The sequence below is a fragment of the Eleutherodactylus coqui genome, chromosome 1 (genome assembly GCF_035609145.1).
Source record: "Eleutherodactylus coqui strain aEleCoq1 chromosome 1, aEleCoq1.hap1, whole genome shotgun sequence".
Taxonomy (NCBI): domain Eukaryota; kingdom Metazoa; phylum Chordata; class Amphibia; order Anura; family Eleutherodactylidae; genus Eleutherodactylus; species Eleutherodactylus coqui.
The window spans coordinates 233421387-233445358 of NC_089837.1; the positions used below are offsets into that span (position 1 = coordinate 233421387).

General features: G+C 37.9%; 1 protein-coding gene across 26 annotated transcripts in view; it reads right to left on the minus strand.

Moving 5' to 3' along the window:
- The window catches only part of TRDN (triadin), a 630780-nt gene that overhangs the window by 355459 nt on the left and 251349 nt on the right, over positions 1–23972 (minus strand). For all 26 annotated transcript variants that reach the window (XR_010793132.1, XM_066606567.1, XM_066606610.1 and 23 more), the window contains 2 exons: positions 13505–13567; positions 10549–10605 (listed from right to left, as the gene is read on the minus strand). Coding sequence is in view for 25 of the 26 variants with exons in the window: in XM_066606567.1 (XP_066462664.1) it covers positions 10549–10605; positions 13505–13567 (120 nt within the window). In the remaining variant the exon portion in view is untranslated. The remainder of the gene's footprint in view (positions 1–10548; positions 10606–13504; positions 13568–23972) is intronic.

The window sequence follows — 23972 nt, forward strand, 5'->3', positions numbered from 1 at the left end:
GAGTCAGTGCTTAAGGACTGGACAGCAGACTGCGATTTGCTTCCACGACTTGAAGCAACAGTTGCTTTTCTTTGACATTCGTCATTAGTCAAAAGTCTGAAAATTCATGGTCTTTGAGCACGAACTTGGCATAGACATAAGAACCTGAAACGGCCCCAAATAAAGGTTTGTTAAAAGGAAAAACAAATTAGAGGGTGTCTTGCTTTGTAGTTGAAAGTTGAGTTTTTTGGGCCACCCTAATGGTCATGTATACATCAATAAGTTGTGATCTCCTAAAAACACAATATGATGGGAGGTTGCTGCCATTTCAAATGTCACATTAGCAAATGTTTCCACCTAGATGCTGATTTGCATACAAAAGTGCTTGGATACTGGAGGGGGTCATTTTCAGGGTTTTCCTTAGGCAGACCTTTTGCAACATACAAAGCAAATACATGTCAATTTTCATAGGAAACCATACAAAAATTTAAAAGTTACTGAGGAATGTTTAGGTCTGCTAAGGAGAATCATCCTGCATTTATTTTTTCTTTTTATACAACTCGATACACAAGCCTCATTTTGTTCCGTATTATCTTTATTTCATGGCCCAACCGAGGCAAAGTCACAAGCAATGAACTGAAATATCTGCCAAGCAAAAGCAGAACAGAAACAAAATGATTGAGCTACAGGAAAAGCACTGATCGACTTTTTGTAAGTGTAAAATAGGCGATTTGGTTCTAAAGACTATTCCAGTTCCTTGACATAATATTTCCAATAAGTAATCTTAATAGTCAAAATATAATTTTGAAGCGGAAAAGTGGATCAGGCTGATTCACCTGTCAGCAGAATTTCCTTTGCGCTTTTAAAATCTACTGAACCATTGGAATTGAATTTGCTACATAACTTCAGTTGAGAATATGAGTTTTTATGCTGGAGAATGATGAGTTATCTTTTCCATAAATCACAATATTCAAATGACAAATGGCAGATTTCACAAGAATAATACCTTATAAATGGTACCGTAAAATGCATAGAAGCATTTATCTAGGATATTCAACCAGAGTGGATACTGTACATTGTTAATCGGCTTCTGTTAGCTGAAATGGACCCTTCTTCTATATATTGCATGCATCACATAATTATAGTATTATAGGAATGTCAAGATATTCATATGCAACACTAGCGTAAAGTGAATTTGTATTTTACTAGAAATATAAATCTACTCTTAAAGCAACCCCCATTCTCAGACAAATGAAAATGGCTTCTCTGATTACCTGATGCACACTATACATTGGTAGTCTAAGAAAGTACATGCTACTCTGATTGGCCAGTGTTACTCATATGAGCTGTGCTGTCTAATCAAAGTAGCATCTAGTGTATTAGACTACCGATGTGCTACCAATGCACAACTTGTATCAGGAAGCCAGAGAAGGGGTCCGGCCATATTGGCTTATTCGAGACCAAAGGGTCCCTTTATACCTTTAAAAAAGTTGATAACTATGAGGGGTATGTTCACATATTTCAAATTTTCCACAATAGAGAATATGCAGCAAATCCACAGCAGAAAAAGAAAATCTGCACCAAAATTGGAACCCATACACCGGCGCCGATGTGCCCGTGTGACTGACAGTAAGAAGACAGCCATACCTGAAGACGGACGTCTTTCTGCAGCGCTGATGAAAGAAGACATGACCGGCAATGAAGCCGGTCACATGTTCTTTCCTCCGTCGCTGCAGAGAGACGTCCGTCTTCAGGTACGGCCGTCTGCTACCTGCAGTAACACAGGCACCGATGCGCCCGTGTGACTGAGCCCTAAGGAAAATCTGCAGCATTTCCAGCCCTTGTGAATATACCTAAAGAATAAAAATAAATATGAATAACCAAAGATGTAGACAACATAGGAGGGAGGCATCGGAGGGCACCCCTTCTGTGTGTCTGTGACTACAGATGTACACAGCATACAGTAGTTTTCTTAAAGTGAATCTCAACATTTGACAAAAATTTTAAATAGACATTTACAAATTTTGGTAACTTTGCAAAGCAAATTTTTAGCTTTACTCACTTTATTTTGCACTGTAATGCAATATATAATTCTGTGAAAAAGAATGCATTTTCTTATAGAAGTCTTATACTATTGCATATCTGTCAAACAGAAATGACCTGCATATTAAAATGTTAAGTGTAATTTATTAGTTGAAAGGTTTGTCCAATTTAGAAAATCAATTTTCATATACTCATATTAGAGAATTATAAAAAAAGAATGAGTCCTATGCTCAGGATTTTTATCTCTTGCCCAAATTCAAGACTGGTTACATAGGGGGCCTCTCATTCTGGAGCACTTGTTCTGCATTAGAAAGACAACCTATTGTTTTAAAGTGGTGCTTTGTATGGTGTAGCTTCCCATGTGATGGTGCTTGATCATTTGCTACCTGCTTTCCCCAAAGATTACCACAGATCACTGTGGTCCCAGCAGAGGCACATTTTGCCACATCAACTTGTTGTCGAAGGCCCTTTCTAAGTAGGGATTGACAAAAGCAGAGAACCCCTGTAAGCAAGAATTCTAGTGCTGGGTAACCCATGTAAGTTAGACTACAAAGACTTCAGAAATGTTTCATTTTTAAGTAAAGGGGTTTTCCAGTTTTAAATTATCGATGGTCTATCCTCAGGAAAGGCCATAAATAGAAGATTGATGGGGTCTGTTGCCCAGGATCCCAGCCAATCAGCGGTTCGCTGGCTCGTGCATGAGTGCACTGGGCTGATCTCTGCTGGAAACAGACAGCTCTGTTCCCACTGTAGTGGCCTGGTTTAATATTGTAAGCCAAGGTCTCATGCATTTCAGTGGACGAGGCAACCAGTCCAGAGGCCAGCTGATTGATGGGGTCTCTAGCAACAGACTCTTGACGATCAACTAGTAATGTCTTATCCCATGGATAGGCCATCAATAGTGTATAACTGGACAACCCCTTTAATGTGTACAAAAATGTACCGTCCTAGATAATCCCTGTAAAGCATGGTGACAATAGTAGGTTATAATAGAGAAACTTAGAATAAAATCTGTACCTGACCAAATTAAAGTTTTGTATTGAACTAGACTTTTAACTTCAAGAGAAATGGTTTGTCAGGATGTGAAGTGAGCTGTTCATGCAAGAAAACCTATAAATGTGTCATAGTTAAAGTAGTATTAAAAATGGGCATACCACCGTAATCCTCCTGGCAGACTTTACCATTAACAAATAAATACCCAATGGAAGAACTCAGTATTCACGTACCAACCTATTTGACTGTTCATCTTATTTTACACAAATCAGAATCCACCAGTAAAGAAAAGTAATTCAAGCTATCTTTCATAACAACCTACAATATTAATTATGATGCCATTGAGAGCATTCTGGGAAAATACTGGTCCATTCTAGCTCGTGACCCTTTTCTTATAGTCATAGTTCTAAAAAGGCAGAGGTTAACGTATCACCGATCAAAAGCTCTCTCAGGAACCACTTAGTTTCCAGTAAACTTTAGAGGCAAAGGAAGGGTGAGAAAACTAAAAAAGAGAACAGTTACAAAAATGTAACTAGTGTTACAAACTAGTGAAATTGAATGATAATTGTCAGGTTTAAATGCAGCCAATGGTTCTCATTTGTCTTTCAGTGTCAGCCGGCATAAAAATCAGTGCCGGTTTGGGGACTTCTCATGCAGTTTAAACACTGATTGTTCAATGTTTAAAAATTGAAACGCTGAATGACTGGTGAATGAGAACTGCATGATTCTCAATGAGAATTGTGCAGTCTAAATACACTGCCGGAGCACGAAAGAGCTGGTGAGGATATCACCAGGGCAAATGAGAATCGTTTGACTCTCGTTCAGTATAATAATACAATCTTATCAGTTATTACACAGGGAAGACTTTTTACCTGTTTTTCAACTCATTTAATACACTGTACATACTGAAGTGCCCATGCAGACTCCAATATGCGAGCCATATTATACAGCAAGGGGCATGAACAATTAGCCCAGCACTTCACTCTAATGAAAGCTCTCTAAAAGAAAACCTTTGATGCCTATGGCAACCAATAACAACACAGCTTTCATTTTACCTCAGCAGCATAAAAAATGAAAGCTGCACTGTGATTGGTTGCTATGGGCAATAAACGCAAAATAGTATGTGCCGGACTACTTTTCCGTGGCTCACACTGAAGAAGCACTAGGGCCCAGATTTCATGCCTGCCTTAAAATAAAGTTCAGTACCTCTTAAACCTGAAAAAAAGATCATTTGTAGCCCAGAAATATCTTGCTTTATAGAGGTTTGAATAAATGACCATATATTATGACCCTACTGGTTGCCCTGGTGATGCTTTGTGCCATTTGAATATCTGGATTTTAGGGATGAAACAGGCCATTTTTTACCCCTCCACTTCTTCAACAAATCATAATTTGAGGACAGTCAAAATTTCTCTGTATTCATTATCCACACAAAGTCCTGTAGATTGGTGAAGTCTGTAGAGTAGTACACAACTGTTTCAATTCTATATCCTCCCAAATAAATATTAAAGCTGGAACAGGAGGAGGTGCAGTGATCTTTCAATCTCGCACTATTGGTGCAAAATAAAAATGAACTCATTGAATATAATGGGTTATTTTAATGTGTGGGTTCTGTATGTCTCACAATCGCACAGAAATTGCACTTTATTTTTGCCCATGTAAATACAGCCAGACCTTATAAATAGATAAATGAAAGGAGAAGCCAAAAATAAACTCAAAGTAACATTTTGTGGTGAATTGTCCTCCAAAACGTAATTATTAATGCACTATCATGATTAGTTCATTTCTTTACATATCAGGCCTTTAATACCATCATGAGTTGCCATCTTCAACTGCTTTGCTGAGTTTTTTAATGTCTACTTATAAATCAGCGTAAATCCATTTAAAGTCATTTCAATTATGACTTGCTTGCCAGCCTCTAATGCTCTAGTTTGCATCAAGGAGGAAGCAATTAAAGAATGTTGAAAAGCTCTTCAAGCTAACAGGTGCTGCCAATCAATACTGCAGCGATATCAAGAAGCCTTAGACTAATTAAAGGAATAATCTAAAAAGAATTTCCAATGGTCTATCATGACAGGCACAGATTGCTAGCAATAGCTCCAAATTTTGAAAGCAATTGGTACAACAAGATATATACAGAGCTGTCAGTCACCTTCATATTGGTAGGAAAAACTGAAATGTATAAACCTTTTTTCAAAGCAAAAAGTTACTTTTCTAGCACTTGGGCAGTCAATTGAAAAAAACGAAATCAGCATTGGAGGACAAAGACACTTTATATGGAAGTCTGTTCTCCCATAGTGCAAATTCACTAGCTTCCTGTACTGGTGTCTATGTCAATCCAGAGATAAGTATCTCCCAATTTTTTGGCAGATTCCTTCCAAATGTACATAAATTACAGTAAAGCATGCCTTCCACCTATATAAGAAAAATAATCTTTGAATTACAATATGCAGTAATTTATACTGGGGCGACTTTTTTAGTTTAGTCATTGATGCTCACGTTTGTCACCAGAAAATGAACTATTGCATAATTCAAGTTTTGCGTTAAACATATTTTTTAAAGATTCTTGGTGTATTTTTTTTCCAATTGTGATATTACAGCCTATATTTAAAAAATCTTAAAATTCTCAATTTTTTGACCACTAAACCTAATAATAGTCTATTCTGTAAAGGTAACTTCTCAGCAGTCATCTCATTTTAGGATTTTATTTTAAATATTTATCGGGACCAAAATGTAAAAGAAATGACCACAAGTTCTTTAAAAATATGTTTAAGACAAAAATGTGATTTTCATATTAGGTCATTTTCTGATTAAGCATTCCCTTAAAACAGTCTCTGAAAGAACACAGTGGGTTTTCCCCTATCTGTTGTGTGAATGGCACAGGAGTTTTGCTGTAAAGTAGCTCTAAATGCTATTAAATGCAGCTAAGACAAAATCTGTCCACCTCCTAAATCTACGATCAGAAAATAAAGAATAATTAGAAAAGTGGAAAATGTTTTGTAACTCTAAAGCTAGCCTGAGAAACGTTGCAGGTCAATTGCTCCCTATGGATTAAATAGCAAAGACGTTTTTGAAGCTCTTAATAACATATAAGGTATTATTACATCTCAGTGTCCAAAGAATAAATTGGACTTAAAAAATGGAGCTGATGTGAGTTTTTTTATAAGCCTGTGCTTTTTGGTATCACTACACTGAATTATGTACTCATCTGGTCTGTTCATTTTTTGCATGTACAGGCCTACCTCAAAGATTGGGATTAGAGAAAGATGCATAGCGGTTATGTTTTGAGAACTGCTACAGTACCCAATATTGTGCTGTATGTATGGTGATAGCACTAAAGCACCTCAGCAAGTGTAGCCAAAATAGTATTCAGATAAAAAAAAGAGAAGGTAGAAAAGAAAGAATATAGCGTAGCAACAAATTAAGGGAGGAATATAGGAGAGGGATAATAAAAAATAACAGGGAAATATGATTGACAGACAATAGACAATAAGACAAACAAGTAGTTGGTAAAAGGAAGAGTTGCTTACATGATAAAATGAAAACATAACATTTCAGCCAATTTCTATTTCTCATGGTATCTAATCAAGTGCTTACTGTACTTAGCTTTTTTAATGTCCCCAACATATGGCATGAAAACTTTAATAATCCTATATCAGACAATTCTTAAGAATAAGCAGTCTCACCCTTGGGATTTTTTGAAGCTGCCACAACTAAGCAACAAAAACCAAGTGTTTTAAAAGTATCCGTTAGAAAAAAGAAACATTGAGAAGATTTTCTAAGCTAAATGCGCCAGAAATTCAGCTCAATTTGGACCAAAAAACTACTGTTCGTACTGTGCAATACATTACACAATTATCATTTGTTTTAGACACATTTTGTCCCTCACTCCACAAAGACCATAAACTACATACAAAAATACATAGAGGGACAGAAATACCACTAAATCCTTACTGAAGAGCCTCTTTATTAAAATACAAAAATTTAGTATGCACACGTATCTGACATAACAGGCGCACATGTATTCTCAGAAACCAATACAGCCTGTTGTAAAGCACGAAAAGAGATGCCAAGGCCAGGGGTAATAGATATAATGTACCAGGCTAGTGAAATTAAACTTCCCCAATTTAGAGGCCTCTGGAGGGCATGCTGCTGCTCTAAATAAGATGACATTGGGACAAAGGCTTGTTCAGATGATGCGCTTTCCATTTATGAAAGAAAAATTGTAAAATGTCACGGTTAAGTGGCGATGTAGCTATGCAAATCACGCTACAAACGCTCAATAAGTCCCCGTTGGTTTTGAATGCTCTCTATTTGCAAATCCATGGTTTTCACCACATAACGCAGTGAGTCAGCTTTAGTTGCTACAACATGCAGACAAATGCTGTCCTTCAGATCTGACACTGATGTAGGTCTGTCATGGGTGGCCTTGTAGGCTACAGTACCACCAATCAGCAACTTGTTTGCTTGTTTTTCTTTATAAATGGTGAACACATCTGAATTGGCCGTTGTTCAAATGTCTTCCCATTTGGAGAAGCAGAACACCCTCCAGAGGTCTCCGAATTGGGGAAGTTGAATTTTGCTAACCCTGTACTTTAAGGGTATCTAGTGGTCATATATATACAAAATTGATGTGTCAAAAAAAAAACCAATTTATGATGTAAATATGAGGAAAAGCATACACATTTGTCGAATATATGCACAATTAATATAACAATAAGTATAATCAATCAATAAAGATAACATGGAAAATATCCACATATGTGATTCTCATGAATCCTGGGAAAATTATCACCAAAGATTTAATCAACAAGATCACTTGATTAGTAGAACCCCAGTCAGAAGATATATACAATGAAAAAAGAGGGACCAAGGGGGCATTAGAGTGAATCTCACCCTACACATGCCCTACACTGTCCTTACCTAACAATAGGGTAGTTGCCCCCAAAAGGTTGTCCCCATTACACAGTCTCTTTCCGTTAGCAGGCCACTATCAAACCCTTATTCCAAAAATACCTTTTAACAGGAGTCAACATAAACAAATCATTCTGATGCGTTCCCCCATAATGGTAATTTAGGGTTAATCAGGGGATTACAATAGTTAGGTAAGTCGGGACAGTGTAGGGCATTTGTATGGTGAGACTCACTCCAATGGCCGCTTGGTCACTCTTTTTTTATTAGAAATATCTTCTGTTACCCTTGGCCCTTGTTATCTATTTTTGGGGTCTATAACAGGCTGTATTTGTCTATGAGCATACAGGTGTGTGTATTTTGTCAGAGATTTGTGTACAATAAAGCTTAATAATTTAATAAAGCGACTTCTCACTCAAAGAGTTGTAACATGGGAGTGCCTTGAATGTCACAAAATGCACCAAAATGTTGGAGCAAAATATTGTAATGAACTAAGGCGGGTGATACTATAGGTGACACAAAGTCATACACAAGTATCTAAACATGTGCCAAATGTATCACCCAGCACAACCCATTATGATTTTCAGACTGTAGTCTAATTTTGTGCCTTCTTCAAATTAAATGGAATTAGTTCTGCCTCATTCATAAAATTTGATACCATCAGGTAAAATGTAATTACTCTAGTGGTGTTTACTTGGATCCCCAACAGGTCAAATCTTGAGGATTTACATTGGAGAAAACATATGTACTGCTGTAATTATTGATTTAGTGAAATTAATTAAATTAAACTTGCAAAATAAAGGAAGTTTTTTTACCATCTGATTTTCAGACCAAAAAGCGGTTCGAAAATTGAAAGGGAATAGCAACCATTCAGTTGAATGGCTGTATGTGCATGGGCTTTTTTTTCTTACTCAGACTGATGGTCCAAGTAAAAAAAAATCACATCATGTACTATTCTTGTCCGATTTTCAGACGAGAATAGCACATGTCAATGTGCAGTGTTCAGCATATGGGACAGCACATAGACAGGGATTCCGATTGCTGACGAACGCAACATGTGTGCGAGAATTTTTGGCACAGCTTTTTAATTGCTTGTGTGCATGTACCCTTAGGGCTCTGACCCATTTGTGGTTTTAATGCTGCGATATTGCTGTGTTTTTTAACGCAATTGTCAATGGGACTTTCTAATGTTAAAAACGCATCGCACAAAAATTGCAAAGCACAAACTCACAACACATTTATAACATTACAAAGTCTCATTGACAATTGCGTTAAAAAAATGCAGCGAAATCGCAGTGTTAAAAAAAACACAAGTGGTGGGAGCCTTTAACCTTTTCCAATCCACTGTCTGACATCATTCTGATTGAAGGCTGTACAGCTCCGATGTCGGAAGACGTCCGGCAGGGTATTCTTACTGTATATTACTGGCCGCTCTGTTGTTGGGGGCCTCTCTGGCATGCCACATACTGCAGTACTGGTTCTAGCCAGCAGATGGCTCTATTGTATAATGGAAGAAAGAGAAAGCCCCCTAGGAAACCCTGAATCCAAAATTGGATTGCAAAGGGTTAATCTGACAATACATCACAGTACATAAATTCACTGCCTGAAATCTAGAACAGGCGACAGATTTGTGCTGCTGCAGCATTTGCTTCACATAGGTTTACCTAGAATGATACATTGTAACAAACCCATTAGCTGTTAGAGCCACTAAATTTCAGGACTTGTTTTCAGGCTCTGATTGAAAATATTTTTCTATTCACTGACAGAAAGCTAAGGCAACAGAGTTGAGCTACAATACCGGACACAATCTGTGCACAAGTGTGCAACTGTTCTGAAAGACAGCAGCCATATTTTCTAATCATGTATGTTATGGGAATAAATCATATTCCATAAGATTTCACTGGTTTGCTCCAGATTGGTTATAATGAGAAGCTTCATGCATGAATATATGTATTTGAACTCACGGGTATTCCCCGTGAGCCCCCATACCCTTCTGGTTTATTGTAAGGAAGTACAATACAGTTATACTGAATCTGACGCACCAATTACATGCATACCCCTCCCAACATCATAACAACTCATGATTGGCCTAGTATGTAACAACGCTGATGATTAACATATGTTTACGCCTCAGGTATATGTTGCTATGGGAACACGTAATTTCTAGGAAACGCAACAAGAATAAACTATCAATAACTCTGCCTGGACTTAGGAATCCAAGGGAGTAGAACAGAAATAGCCCACCTCCTTGTGGGCATCGCAGGTCTATCTCATGAGAAACACATCTCTGGACCTTGTAGAACTTGAGATAAGGCATGTATTTCAGGATAGCAGCATAAGAATGAACCAGTTAACCATTTCACTGCTAGCTATTTTCTATGAAGGTGGATATATGAATATACACATACATATATTTGCATAGGCTGCTTTAAGAAACACATTTATATTATTATTACTACAACATGTAGGCTTATATACACATGACTTCATATCCCTTTTTTAACGTTCAAACTTCAAGACAAGGCATTGTAGATGAAATGATATGCTACATCCATAAGAAACAGTTCAGCACCAAACTCGCCCTTTACCAGAAATATTATACATTGACATAATAAACCATACCTGCTTTAACCTCTTTCTTCTTTTCAGGCACCGCCTTCTCTTTTTCTTTTGCTGTTACTGAAATGGGTAAAATAAGTAACAAAATGCTTTATATTTAAGGTAGATTTTGAAGCAGTTATGTATTATCCCAATATATGACCTTTTCTCCATATTAGTGTAATAACTAAGAGAAGATCATGAAGACTGTGCTCTATGAAGATGACACCTACCGATGTGTTCATCCTTATCTTAGCTGGATGGTTTCAGATATGTGTGTTATGAGATGACAAAGTCTTCAAAACAACATGGTTTTGGTATACTCTGTCATGAGATCTCTATCCTATATTTGTCTACTATGGTCACCTAGTGGTTGTGTTGTGTATTGCAACCTGTCAAACATTTTGCAAGCATGTTGCAATATTGGGTTGAATTGCTTTCATGAGAAATGACAGTCCTTAATCATATTAGAACTAAGATAGAGCTTATGGACCTGTTGTTTGGATAAAAGGCTAACATGCAGCAGTTCTATACATTGCTCCACAGACATGTATAAACACATACAATATATTAAACTACCTCTGACTCCTTACAGATATAATGGAGATAAGCTGTAGGCATAGCTGTGCCGTTATAGAAAAGATCTAAGGCCGCTTGTGCATGGCAGAGCCAGATTCCGCATACGGGTTCCCGCAGTGGATTATAGCTCTGACCGTGGCCGGCGACCCTGCGTATGTGTGTTCTTTCTTCTTTTTCTGAACTGCAGATGGTCACAGCGAGCCGCCATCGGACATTTGCAGTACAGATTTTTTTTCAAATATTTATTTTTTTCGCACTGTCACTAGGCGATGACGTGGAATCCGTGACCTGTCCACAGTGTTAATTGCAGATTAGCCATGAATCGGACAACTTCCATTGACTTCAATGGAAGCTGTCCGTGCAGAATCTGCACAAAAATGGAGCGTGCTGCAATTTTAATGCTATTTGCTGTGTATCTGCGGCAAAAATCAGTTTGTGTGCAGGCAGCCTAAAAACAAAAAGGAAATATTTTATCAAAGCATTATCCCAATGTACTGATTAATTACTATGTAAGGGCTTGTCACATGTGGACAACACTTATTCTGAATGAGGACCCGCTATTAACCTATTAGTTACTCTGTGTCCAGTCGCTGAAATCCCTAGTGATCAGCTGCTATTGCCAGAGGAAACTATATGTGGCTGCTGTACTATAGTTGCACATTGCACCTATTTAAATTTAAACGGTGACCTTTTAATACTGTACATGGTTAGACCATGTCCTTTGCAGCCTGGAATTATCACCAGATAAACCTGGGCAGAGGGTAGGGTAAACTGAAGGCTCACTGTGCTATATACACTTGGTACTGGTCCAGACTGTTAGCCGCTTCTGCTACATCTTTCTTCCCTGATTGGGGGGGCTCTTCTCCTCTTTGACTTTTTAAAGCATATTTTGCCTGAAATGTTGCAGGATTCCAGAGTAAGGCCTCCTGCACATGGCAGAGCCAGATTCCGCAAGTGGAATCCCGCAGAGGAATACGACCCTGGGAGCAGTGGCTTCTGCGCACACCTGGTTACTTTCATTTACATCTGCACTGCGAATGGTCCACACGGGTCACCATTTTTAAAAAAAAAACTCCTGCTTTTCTGGTGTTATCGCCTAGTGATGACGTAGAATCTACAACCTTTCCGCAATGTGAATTGCGGATGGGCTGCGGATCTGACAGCTTCCATTGATTTCAATGGCAGCCGTTGTGTGGAATTCCCGCAAAAATGGAGCATGCTGCTCCGAATTGGTTTCCACAATTGTGCAGGAAGAATTGTTTTCCCAGCAGTTGGGGAGCCGTCCCGGTGGCTCTTTTCCTCTTTACTTTTTAAAGCATATTTTGCCTGAAATGTTGCAGCGTTCCAGAGTAAATCCTTATTCTCTGTATGTAGGGTGCCTGTTGACATTTTATGCCGCCTGTGATTCGGACAGCATAAGACTTCCTGACAGGTTTCTTTAAGTTGAGATATGTGAGCTCTTTTTAAATGTTGCTGTCTTAAAGATGAACATATTGCAGTAAGCAATAAGATAATTAGCTACATTGATCCAATTATTTATCCAAATATTTAGCATTATTACTAACATTGTTTGCATCTTTTGATGTGGCTAGACCTAATTAAACTATTACTGAGTCATAATCACTGAAATTTTCTTTATCACTCTAAGGAGCAATTAGTGACATCATTTCGGTAGCAGAGTTGCATGGCATAAAATCTAGAAATCCATGCTTTGGACAAAAAATGTTGATGATGATTATGTAGAACTAGAGATGAGCAAGTATACTCGCTAAGGCGCATTACTCGAGCGAGTAGTGCCTTAGCAGAGTATCTCCCCGCTCGTCTCTAAAGATTCGGGGGCCGGTGGCGAGCGGGGAGCGGCGGGGGAGAGTGTGTAGGATTGGAGGGGAGATCTCTCTCTCCCTCTCTCCCCCCCACCCCTCCCTCCCCCCGCTCCCCGCCGCAACTCACCTGTCACCCGCGCCGGCCCCCGCTCAAGTAATGTGCCTTAGCGAGTATACTCGCTCAACTCTTACTAGAACTCCTGAAGTGCTAGGCAAAGCTGTCTTTATCTAAAGAACATTTCTGGGCAATCTGCATCTCTCTATAAAAACAATGTCATGAATAACTTTCAAAAACTATAGTCCTAGATCAGATCCCTATAGCCCACATTAGATTAAATATCTCTTGAGCAGGCCATCTATCCAAAGTAGATCTAACTTCTAAAATATGTGATAGCCAGATTGGTCTTCAGTCTAAAGTAGTTCATCTATGTAATGTATATCTATGTTTTTAATGACACTGTTTTCTCATATGCCCCTAATTGACTTTTAACCCTAGAAGCCATATGTTTTAAACTCTGAAGTATGATAATTGTAGTCATGATCAGATAGAATCAATTAGCCATCATTGGATCTCATACCTGCTTTCTTCGGCTCCAGAACATCCTTCTTCTCTGGAACTTTTTTCTTTACTTCCTCTTTCACTGTAATGACATTAAAATTACAGTACTGTAATTACATTTCGGCAACATCATTATTTTAGACGATAAATGACATAGACAATGGGGATGAACAGTTTTTATGACAAGGATAGTGCCCTTGCCATGTGATATATTTTTGGATGAACACTGCATTTTTAAAGGGGTTCTTTCACCAGGTTCAGGCTGCCTAAACCATGGGAAGCATAAACCTTGTGCAGCTATGCTCATTATATCTATGTATGTTTATTTTGAAATGCTTCACCGTTTCAGAAAAAAAACAAAACAGGAAAAACTGTGTATATCTGTGCCAGGACAGCATGAACCTAGTGGCAGAGTCCCTTTAAACTCATATTATAACCATTTAGGTTGTTAAACAATTGCTACATAGACATATCTCTTGTCATTGACAAAATGGTTCATACCCTGATAACTATTTTACTAAATTCATATTAAAGAATACAATCATTTATATTTTATTTAAGAAAAAAAAACATCAAAAAGTAATTTATCATTGTACTTCAACCATAATATCCATTCATGTGAAAATGGACCATATACAGGGTGTTCTGTTCAAACCTCCCATATTTCAATCAATCAATATAATAAATGATGGATTGTAATTCACACTAGATGAAAGAAAAACTAAGAATTTTGTCCCTCATTTATCAAACTTGTCTAACTCTAGTTTCAGTTGAGCGCATAATGTCTTTTGAAGCAAGTCCATAATACGGATCCATATTACGGACGTGTTTCAAAAGGCATTCCATTCCTATCAATTTTTTAGCTGTATTTTTATTATGTTCTAATGCACAAATACTTATCTGTATGTGACCAATAGAAAAGAATAGAGGTACTGAGGCAAATATGCAAAAAAATAGATTGTATTTAGAGATGAGCATACTCGATAAGGCAAACTACTCGAGCGAGTAGTGCCTTATTCAAGTACCTGCCCACTCGTCTCTAAAGATTCGGCTGCCGGCGGCGGGCAGGGAGCGGCGGGGAAGAGCGGGGAGGAACAGAGGGAAGATCTCTCTCTCCCTCTCTCCCCCCCGGCTCCCCCTGTTCACCACCGCAACTCACCTGTCACCCGCGCCGGCAGCCAAACCTTTAGAGACGAGCGGGCAGATACTCGGCTAAGGCACTACTCGCTCGAGTAGTTTGCCTTATTGAGTATGCTCGCTCATCTCTGATTGTATTGCATTTTCAAAAAAACATTCGTTAAAATATGACCATCTGAATAGCTGGATTTAGATTAGCTCCATATTACAGTCCCCTCAACATGGACCTAATATGGAGTAAATATAGCTTGTATGAAAGTGGCCTGATAGTAAAATTATCTTTGTTGCCATTTCAATCAGTCACAATGCAGATTCTGTTTTCTTATACCACTCTGGTGAAATGAAAGCTGAGCTGTGATTGGTTGTTATGAGCAACAAAGACAGTTTTACCATAAGACAGGTTGGATAAATGAGGCACAAAATTCTTTGTGATTGTCTTTTATCTAGTGTTGATTAAATCCATCATTCCTCATAATTTTATCGTAATAATTGATTGAAATGTGAGAGGTTTAAACGAACAGCCAATATTCTAACTTATTTTTATTGGGATGTACTCTCTGTTGAGACTTGCAGGAGGGTGAATAAGATGACAATTATTGTAGTCAGTGGTATTATACAAGGTAGCTGTCATTCCTTTTTTTAGTATGTTGGTTTGGGCTGAGTGCCATTCCATTGAACAATAGAAGAAGAATACATTTATTTTGGCATTTGCTTACAGGTAATTTATGACTATACTAGTAATATTCTTCCACCTGCTTTGTCAGTGTTGTGTCATAAAGTAATATGGTTTTTAGAAGATACGTCAAGTCTAAAAAAATATCAAAAGACAAGACAAGCTAATCTGTATTCTCTTAAATTTGATTTAGAAAAATTCCATCATCTTTTAGGGAACAGTCTTATGCCAGAAATGAGTAATGTGCTACACAAGGATATGTTAATACAGAGTATTTATTCAGTTCGTAGCAACTTATAAGATGCAGGTTACTATTGTAGCTTGTTGCACAGATGGACATCAGGACCAAGGGTAGGCTAAGAGGACTATATGAAATCTCAAATTACACAGTACATAATCAGAATGAAACTAGGAATTGCTCATTTGCAGTTTAGAAGATCTGACCACCTGGATCAAAAATGAGAGGGGGCACAACAAATCTGTATATTTGTTTTTAAGCTATGGTTTTTAAGTCTACATATTGTTCAAAATCACAATTACTGCTAAAATATTGTAGGTGTATATGTATAATAGATATAGTGCAGACAGTAATGTGTCTGACCTAAATATGTTCTATTTTTGCTCCGTATATTCTGCTGATACCTGGAGTTGTTCAAGAAAGTACCTTCACTTTTGCATGAATTCCTAGAGTGTGTACTACTTATTTTGTTGTTCTATGAATATATGAGCCTTTGACAGTGTGGCACCAAGAACTACCACCCAGAGGGAAATGCTATTGCTCGTTCTTCAAATAACCTGAATATTTTGGCTGAATGGAATCTCTTTCCCTGGTGTGATGTAAGATCTGTCTGTCTGGTCTGAGCTACTCAGCTGTCTACCTCCTATTTCTCTTCCCCCCATTCTTACCTCCTACTCTTTCACTAAAACACTAATAAAGAAACTGCAGCTGCATTCAGCCCCTCTTCCTTCTCCTCTATCTCCATCCCTGTCTAGTGCTTAAAGAGTAACTGCACTTTTTACAAACTTTTGACATGTCGTTGGTAAGACCCCCACTGATCACTAAAAAGATGAGCCTGCAATGCGGTTGAGCGCCGGTTTGACTGTCTTCATTGCCTGTCGACTCCTCTTGGCAGCTGAAGACCGACTCATAGAGGTCTATAGGCATCTTGTATTGACTTCTATGTATCCATCTTCAGCTGCTGAGAAGATACAAATAACATCGAAGATAATTGAAGGGACACAGAGCTTGTGTGATCACAATAGTTCCCTTCTTTCAGTGATCAGTGTGAGTTCCAGCAGTGGGACCGCCAATGATCAAAACTTTTGACATGTCATAGCAACCTACAACAATACAATACAATAATAAGTTAATAAAATGTCATCATAAAATACCAATGTATAATACTATAAAATGGATAATACACATAAAAAATACATTGATTTATACTAATAAATATGTTGCTATACCCTTTCTAATATTTCATCTAGGCCATGTGGGGTTAAGGTGTTTTAACTAAAAATCCAATAAACCTCTTTCTACTTTCAACATTAAGAAAGAAATGTCTTAGATTTTTAGATTAAATACCCTAACCCCACATGGCCTAAATAACATGTTTGAATGGTTATTGTTAGGTTTTTATACTGTTGTGCACCCATTTACAATGTTTCAGTGGCACACCAAAAGCTCAGAGAGGACACTTGTCACCAGAAAACAATGCCCTAGCCTTGATTTATGCTTGAGATGGATGATGAACTGTCTGAAGAGTGGTACATCCCTCCAGCAACCTTCATCTTTCCCATTCCTACAGACATGGAAGCTTCTGCTGTGACACCATCTCCTGAGGTTGGAGAACAGTAGGAAACAAGGTGTATACCTACTTGCCTGACTGAAGGGAAGTCAACTAATCCTTCAAAGAATTAACTGGCAGTTTCACAACAAGGCTATGCTGCTGAAGACTTTATCTGGCAAATTTATGAGCAGGATTGAATGCACTTGTAACGGTGGACCAATAGGGCTACAGGCTACATCACACTACTTTATTATTTTGCATTTATTATCTCAGACTCTATATGTAGGGTGATTGAACCGCTGTACTCCCAGAAAGCTATAGAAGACTCTGTAGGCAGGGTAATTGAACCACTGTACTTCTAGAGGGCTATAGATAGAACTTCTACCAGGGTGATTGAATTGCTATATTCTCAGAGAACCTTAGATATATTATGTCTCAGAAATCGATGTTCACCTGTATGGAACATGTCCTTCAAGAGCCTAGCTCTGCTATCTCTAAGTTATCTGAGTATCTACTTGTATAGGACATATCCTCTTATAGCCTAGCTTCGTTACCTCTAACTACTATCTGAGTATCTAGAAAGGACTCATAGTGCACCAGTCTTTCAGTGTTGGTATAATTATACCTCTTTCTCTTTGTGAGACCATATCTTGTGCTCTATGAGAATAGTCATACCACCTCTGGCAGATTCCTAGAAAGGGTTCTCCTTTCCTCCTGCCTTGCTGTCAAGCTACCTGTGAAATCCTGTTTTTCATATCTATCTGGTTCAAATACATCTACAACTCAATTCTAAGTTCTCTTGATCTTTTATATCCCACCGAAACTAAATTCAAATGGCTCCTAATGAACAGGAAAACGCGTTGAACCTAGCAGTACATTGTGTGCATGAGAACCTAGCATGAATGTAGTAGTGAATTTAGTAATACAGTTTGTGCAGATGAACCTAGCATAAACGTAGCAGCAGATTGTACTTCCACTTCCACTGCTCAACATATCTAACTTCTTGTGGTGGATTGCTCAGGCTTCCTTTATTCTAATTGCCTCTATTTGTGTGTCTCAGCTCTTAATTTTAAAATAATATTTAATAAAGTCTTATTAGTTTTAGATACATCTATACCACTATAAAGGATATTAATTTTTGTACATAGGACTCTATTCTGCCTCAGTGAAAGTTGAATTTAAGTCACATGTAAATATATTTTGTGCAGAACGCAATCCCCTTAGGTGCATTTTTAACCCCTTAAGCCACCTTCACATGGGTGTGAGTTCATTTACACACACATTTCTGCTGTGTTCTTGCGCATCAAACGTTCCATTTTTGCACCCCATTCCGCATTTTCTACTGTACTTTTTTCATGAGCTAAAGAAAATGCGGCCATGGTTCTGCCCATTGACTTGGCAAATGAGCCTTATTAGTTCAAAACAATCCATTTCCCTATGCAAATGCACAGGAAAATACGACAAGCTGTGTATTAGTTTGTGCAATGGAATTGCACATGCAAATACTCTTGTGTGAATGTGGCCCTGGTGAAATAATTAATTTAAGCCTTAAGAGCCAGTAAATTATTTCTCCTTTTGTGTTCCAAAAGAAAAGAAAAGAAAATTGTTTTATTTTTCCATCAATGTAGCTGTATGAGACTTTACGGAAAGTGTTCTAGTTTTTAGAGGAACCAATTTTGGTTACATATAATGTATTGAGTAACATTTATATTTTTTATTTTGCTGTGGAATAATGGAAAGAAAACAATTTCACTATTGTTTTTTGCGATTTATTTTTATGGCATCCACAGTGTGGTATCATTATTATGTTACCTTTATTCTATGGATCATTACGATTATGACAACAGAACATTTATAGAGGTTTTATTATGTTCTACAATTTTGTACAATATAAACACATTTATTTTTTGACAAAAATACTTTTTGTGTACACCATATTCCAGAAGCAGAGCATTTTTATTCTTCAGTCGACACAGCTGTACTGTTATTCCTGTTTTAGGGAAGAGAGATGATAGAAAACAGCTACTTTGGCATGGGTTCTTTTTTATGGAATTTACCGTGCTGGATAAATAACGTAATATTTTACAATACGGGTTGTTATGGATGTGATGACACCAATTATGTGTATTTTTTGTTCCTTTTATTTTTTTAATATTTTAAGCCTTGTGTAAGAAGAAAACGTTCTCACATTTTTATTCTTTAAAAAAGTTTAGATTCCACGCTCAGCAATGACTGCAGCATCTGCAAGGTTAAATGATGTAGATGAGTGATTAGATGAGTAAGTCCTCATTATTTAACTCTTTTTCTTGGGAAAACATCATATATGGCAATCAGAGAGGAAAGATGCTCTCTGATTGATGGGTTTAATAAAATGAACAAAAATTCAAGTCCCTCCTCTCCTGGGAGGGGAAGGAGAAGAACGAGAATCACATCCTTCCTTTCTAAGGAAATGCAATAAAAAAGCCCTGGTGCTCCAGTAGATTGGTGTGCAATGAAGAAGGAACAAAAGAAGACTTACTTATTGCATTTCCTTGTATTCTGCCCTCTCTGCTGTATATTTTACCTAGAGCCACCCTGTGATGTTCTCCCACCTTGGGATGTCCTTCTGACCAGTTCTTTGAATCGACATTTGACATCACCTGCTGTCTAGGATCATTTGGACGGACCGTGACCCCCCTGCAGGGTACAGTTACGTCTGGGGTGAGTTCCCACTTATCTTACTCCAAATATTGTCATTCTCTCCACCCCACATTGGAGCGTCACTAATCTCATATACTTTACTATATCCTTCCTTTCTGCTATACACATATTCACTGTAATAACTGCTATAAATTCAGTATTCCTGACTCCAGGTCAAACAGCTGTAGATCTACTCCTCTAACATGCTTAGGGTGTTATTTTAAAGCCAAGAATCATAGGTTTAAAATAACACTAAAAGCATGATAGAACCACAGCTATAGCAATTTAAAGTAGAACAACCTCTATTCGTTCAAACTATAATGTCCATTTTCCTCAGAACAAACAGAGCTCATCCTAAACTGTAGAATGAAAGTCATGGTAAATTGTATCTTGTTTGATGTGTGGAAAATGGATATGGAGCTCCAACATAGTGATGGTTCTTCTTTAAGCTCTGAGCTTTCAATGAGATCCCCAAGTGTACCCAACCCCACCCCCTTTTCTCCTTTGTTCTACTTCTTTTGATCCTTTCTATATCTGGTAATTCTACAATAATCCACACCATTTTACTGTCTATGTGTGTTCCATCAAACCATGCACCCCTGTCTACATACTTAGTATTTGTACTTTGCAAAACTTCAATTAGATATGTGAAATATATCTTAAAAACATAGGTACAATTTAATTAATTAGCACAGAGATCTTATTCACTTGGTTGCTCTGAGCTTGTTATTTGGCCAATAGAAATCAATGAAAAGAGGAAAATACAATGGCTTAATTTTCTATTTCCCAACAGGGTAGATTTATTATTAATTAATTATTGTTTAACAACATCAGATTATTTACACAAGACTAGGCGAAAGTTTAATTGGGTAAAAGAAATAGATGATCACAAGGTGGATTTGTGTTTAGCAATATGTCTATTGAAACTGCATAGTGCGCTGAAAACAAGGCATTCTTTTCACAACTTCTTACACACGTTATTTAGGAGGTAAAAAGTTCTAATGCTTTTCAAAAAATCAATAGCCTGTATCCAAAAATGCACAGCTGAGTTCTTAAACCTAAGTACATTTGGCTATAATGTGCTAAGTGCTTTATTTCTTTTGCATTACCCCTTAGAAGCCAATTCTTCACATGTTCTTTGCAATATAAGTATCCATTGCTCCAAAACAATCACTGCAGGAAGCGGGGTTTGCAGCAGAAGTTGTTAACTTTTATGTCTGTTTAGTACTATGCAGCTATGGTGTTGATGGTCAAACTTTCACTTTGTTATAGAACATGATAATTAATGATAATTATTAGTTCCTGAAAAGCTCATTCAAAGCAATTAAAATCGCTACACTTGCAAAATGGTACAGCCTCAGCTAATGCTGTGCTAATGCCTCATGGGATAGATGTGAAACTGAGGCCTCCTTCACACCAACATTGCGATGTTATGTTCCACAGCTTGCATGATAAAATCACATGAATGAAAAATAGCCGCAACCAAGTCACTGCTATTATTCATGATTTTTCCATCCATTCACACGGATGGTTGTGGCATAACGCAGGAAAATTATACCACAGCCCCGAAATCCCTCGGTTGGCAGAACTACTAGTAAGGACTTTTAAATGCCTTATTAGGGGCACCTATTAGTGTTTAGCAGCACTAGCTGCTTCTAAACTCCCTCCCTTTTCTGACGGCCAGCATAGACTCCCATGAGAGTCTATGGAGCATCCAGTGTTGTACGGTCTAAAGATAGGGCAAGACCTATATTTTTCTGCAGTTTTGAGCGCTGAAATAACGCACTTATGTGCTACATCCTTCATTACGATATTTTTGCATGCCAAAAAATCATTAGTCTGAATGAATACATTGGTAACCAATGCTTCAGATGGTCACAATTTTTTGCATGGCTATTTTTTTTTTTTTTTGCGTGATATGTGAATAAGGCCTGAAAGTTAAAAAAAAAATCAGCCTCAAGATGGTGCGACCGCATGGAATTGACTACAATACACAGAGGAGACCTCCAGAGTGTGACAAGCAATCAGGTAAGGAGCAGGGATGGAAAAATATGAGCCAATACAAATGTGGTGATACAAAGTTTGTACAGTTTTTATGTATTATTTCTTTTAAAAAATATAAGAATTTTTTTTTACAAAATTGCTTTTTGTTGCCATATTCTGAGACCCACAACTCTTACATTTTTTGTTGATGAAGCTGTGTGGGGGCTCATTTTTTGTGGGACAACCTGCAACTTATATTGGTACTAGAGATGAGCGAGCACCCAAATGCTCGGGTCCGCGTTATTCGAGTCGAGCTTTTCGTAAAATTCGAGAGCTCTACTTGAGTAACAAACCCCTATTGACTACAATGGGAGACTTGAGCATTTTTGTATGTGGCATGCCGGGAGCCAAGCTTATCTTTTTTTTTTTCTTGGTTCGTGTTCTCTCTCTCTCTCCTGTCTGACAAAAAAATTTCCAATGACGCGCGGTGGGGAGGGGCCAAAACAGGCATGTCAAAGCGGGGAGGAGCCAAAAACTGGGGCGGGGTCGAACATGGCTTGATACTCGTTTGAGTAACGAGCACCATCGAGTACGCTAATACTCGAACGAGCATCAAGCTCGGCAGAGTATGTTCGCTCAACTCTAATTGGTACCATTTTGGGGTACATGCAACTTTTTGATCACTTTTAACTCCATCTTATTAGGAGGATGGATCCCCCCCCAAAAAAATTATTTTTTTTTTTCTTAAGATATTCACTGTGTGGAATATATAATGCTATATTTTAATAGGTGAGATTTTTACAGATACAGCAGTATTACATTTATTTATTCATTCATATGAGATACTGAAAAGGGATCGTTTGTTTGTTTATTAATTTATTTTAAATATTTTTAAAAATGTTATTAACCTTATTTTTATGTTTTTCAGTTCCTAGAAGAAAATTGAATTTGTGATTACTTGCTTGCATGTACAATATACTTCAGTACTTCTGTGTAGCATTACATTGTGTGTTTCAATGGTAGTCTATTAAGCCTTTCAATGGACATAAAATGGTTTTACAGTATTATTTCCACTATATAACTTTTAAGGATGGCATTTTGTTATTAAAACAAGTCAATCTTTAGTTTATAAAAGTTATAAAGTCTTATTTTTATTCAAGTACAAACAAAATTATAACAAAAAACTTTCTTCATGGTATCCAGAGAAGATCTTATTGGTATGCAACTTACTAAACCACCCCTAGTTATCCACTTCTATGACATAGACATGGGATATCTGTGAACTTAATTATGTTTTTCACAAGAGCTAATAGCCCTATCCCCTCCATAGAGATGCACGCAGACTGCATTTTATATTTAGCTGATTCCTTCATGGACACATACAAAGATCCATGCAACGTAATGCACTTAGTACATATAATACTATATGTTTACAATCATAAAGTGTAAAACTAAATAATGTACACTTATGCCAGGACTTGTTCACACAGCATAATTCTGCCATAGATTCCATGCTCAAACTCGCTGCAAAATCAGCATCATTTAGCATCATTTTAGCATTCTAGGGAATGCTATGGAAATGCAGCACAGACATGCAGCAAGGGTTGGAGCAGTGGCTTCCACTCTGACCCCGATGTAGCCTAGCACTGAGCAGTGGTTTCCTCTCTGACCCCGATGTAGCCTAGTACTGAGCAGTGGTTTCCTCTCTGACCCCGATGTAGCCTAGCACTGAGCAGTGGCTTCTGCTCTGCCCCCGATGTAGCCTAGCACTGAGCAGTGGCTTCCACTCTGACCCCGAAGTAGCCTAGCACTGAGCAGTGGCTTCCACTCTGACCCCGAAGTAGCCTAGCACTGAGCAGTGGCTTCCGCTCTGCCCCCGATGTAGCCTAGCACTGACAGCCGGATCTTACTGGAAAACCCTTTGAATGGTGTTTCCACAGAGAAATCACATCAAGTGGCCAAATGCACATTTGCACCATTGATTGGGGCTAAATCTGAGAACAAATCCAAATGAATATCCTCAGCAGAATGCTACACCTCAACCTTGGGATTCTGCCACAGATTAAAGTGTGAAATTCATGTTAGAAATATCTGATGTGGCTCTGACACTTCAAAGGCCTTTGAACAAAGCCTAGTAGTGACACCAACATAGGAAGGCAGTGCATTTTTTAGGGGAAGCTTCTAAAAGCCTATTTCAAGGGTATTTACACCTTAATGGGGTTAAT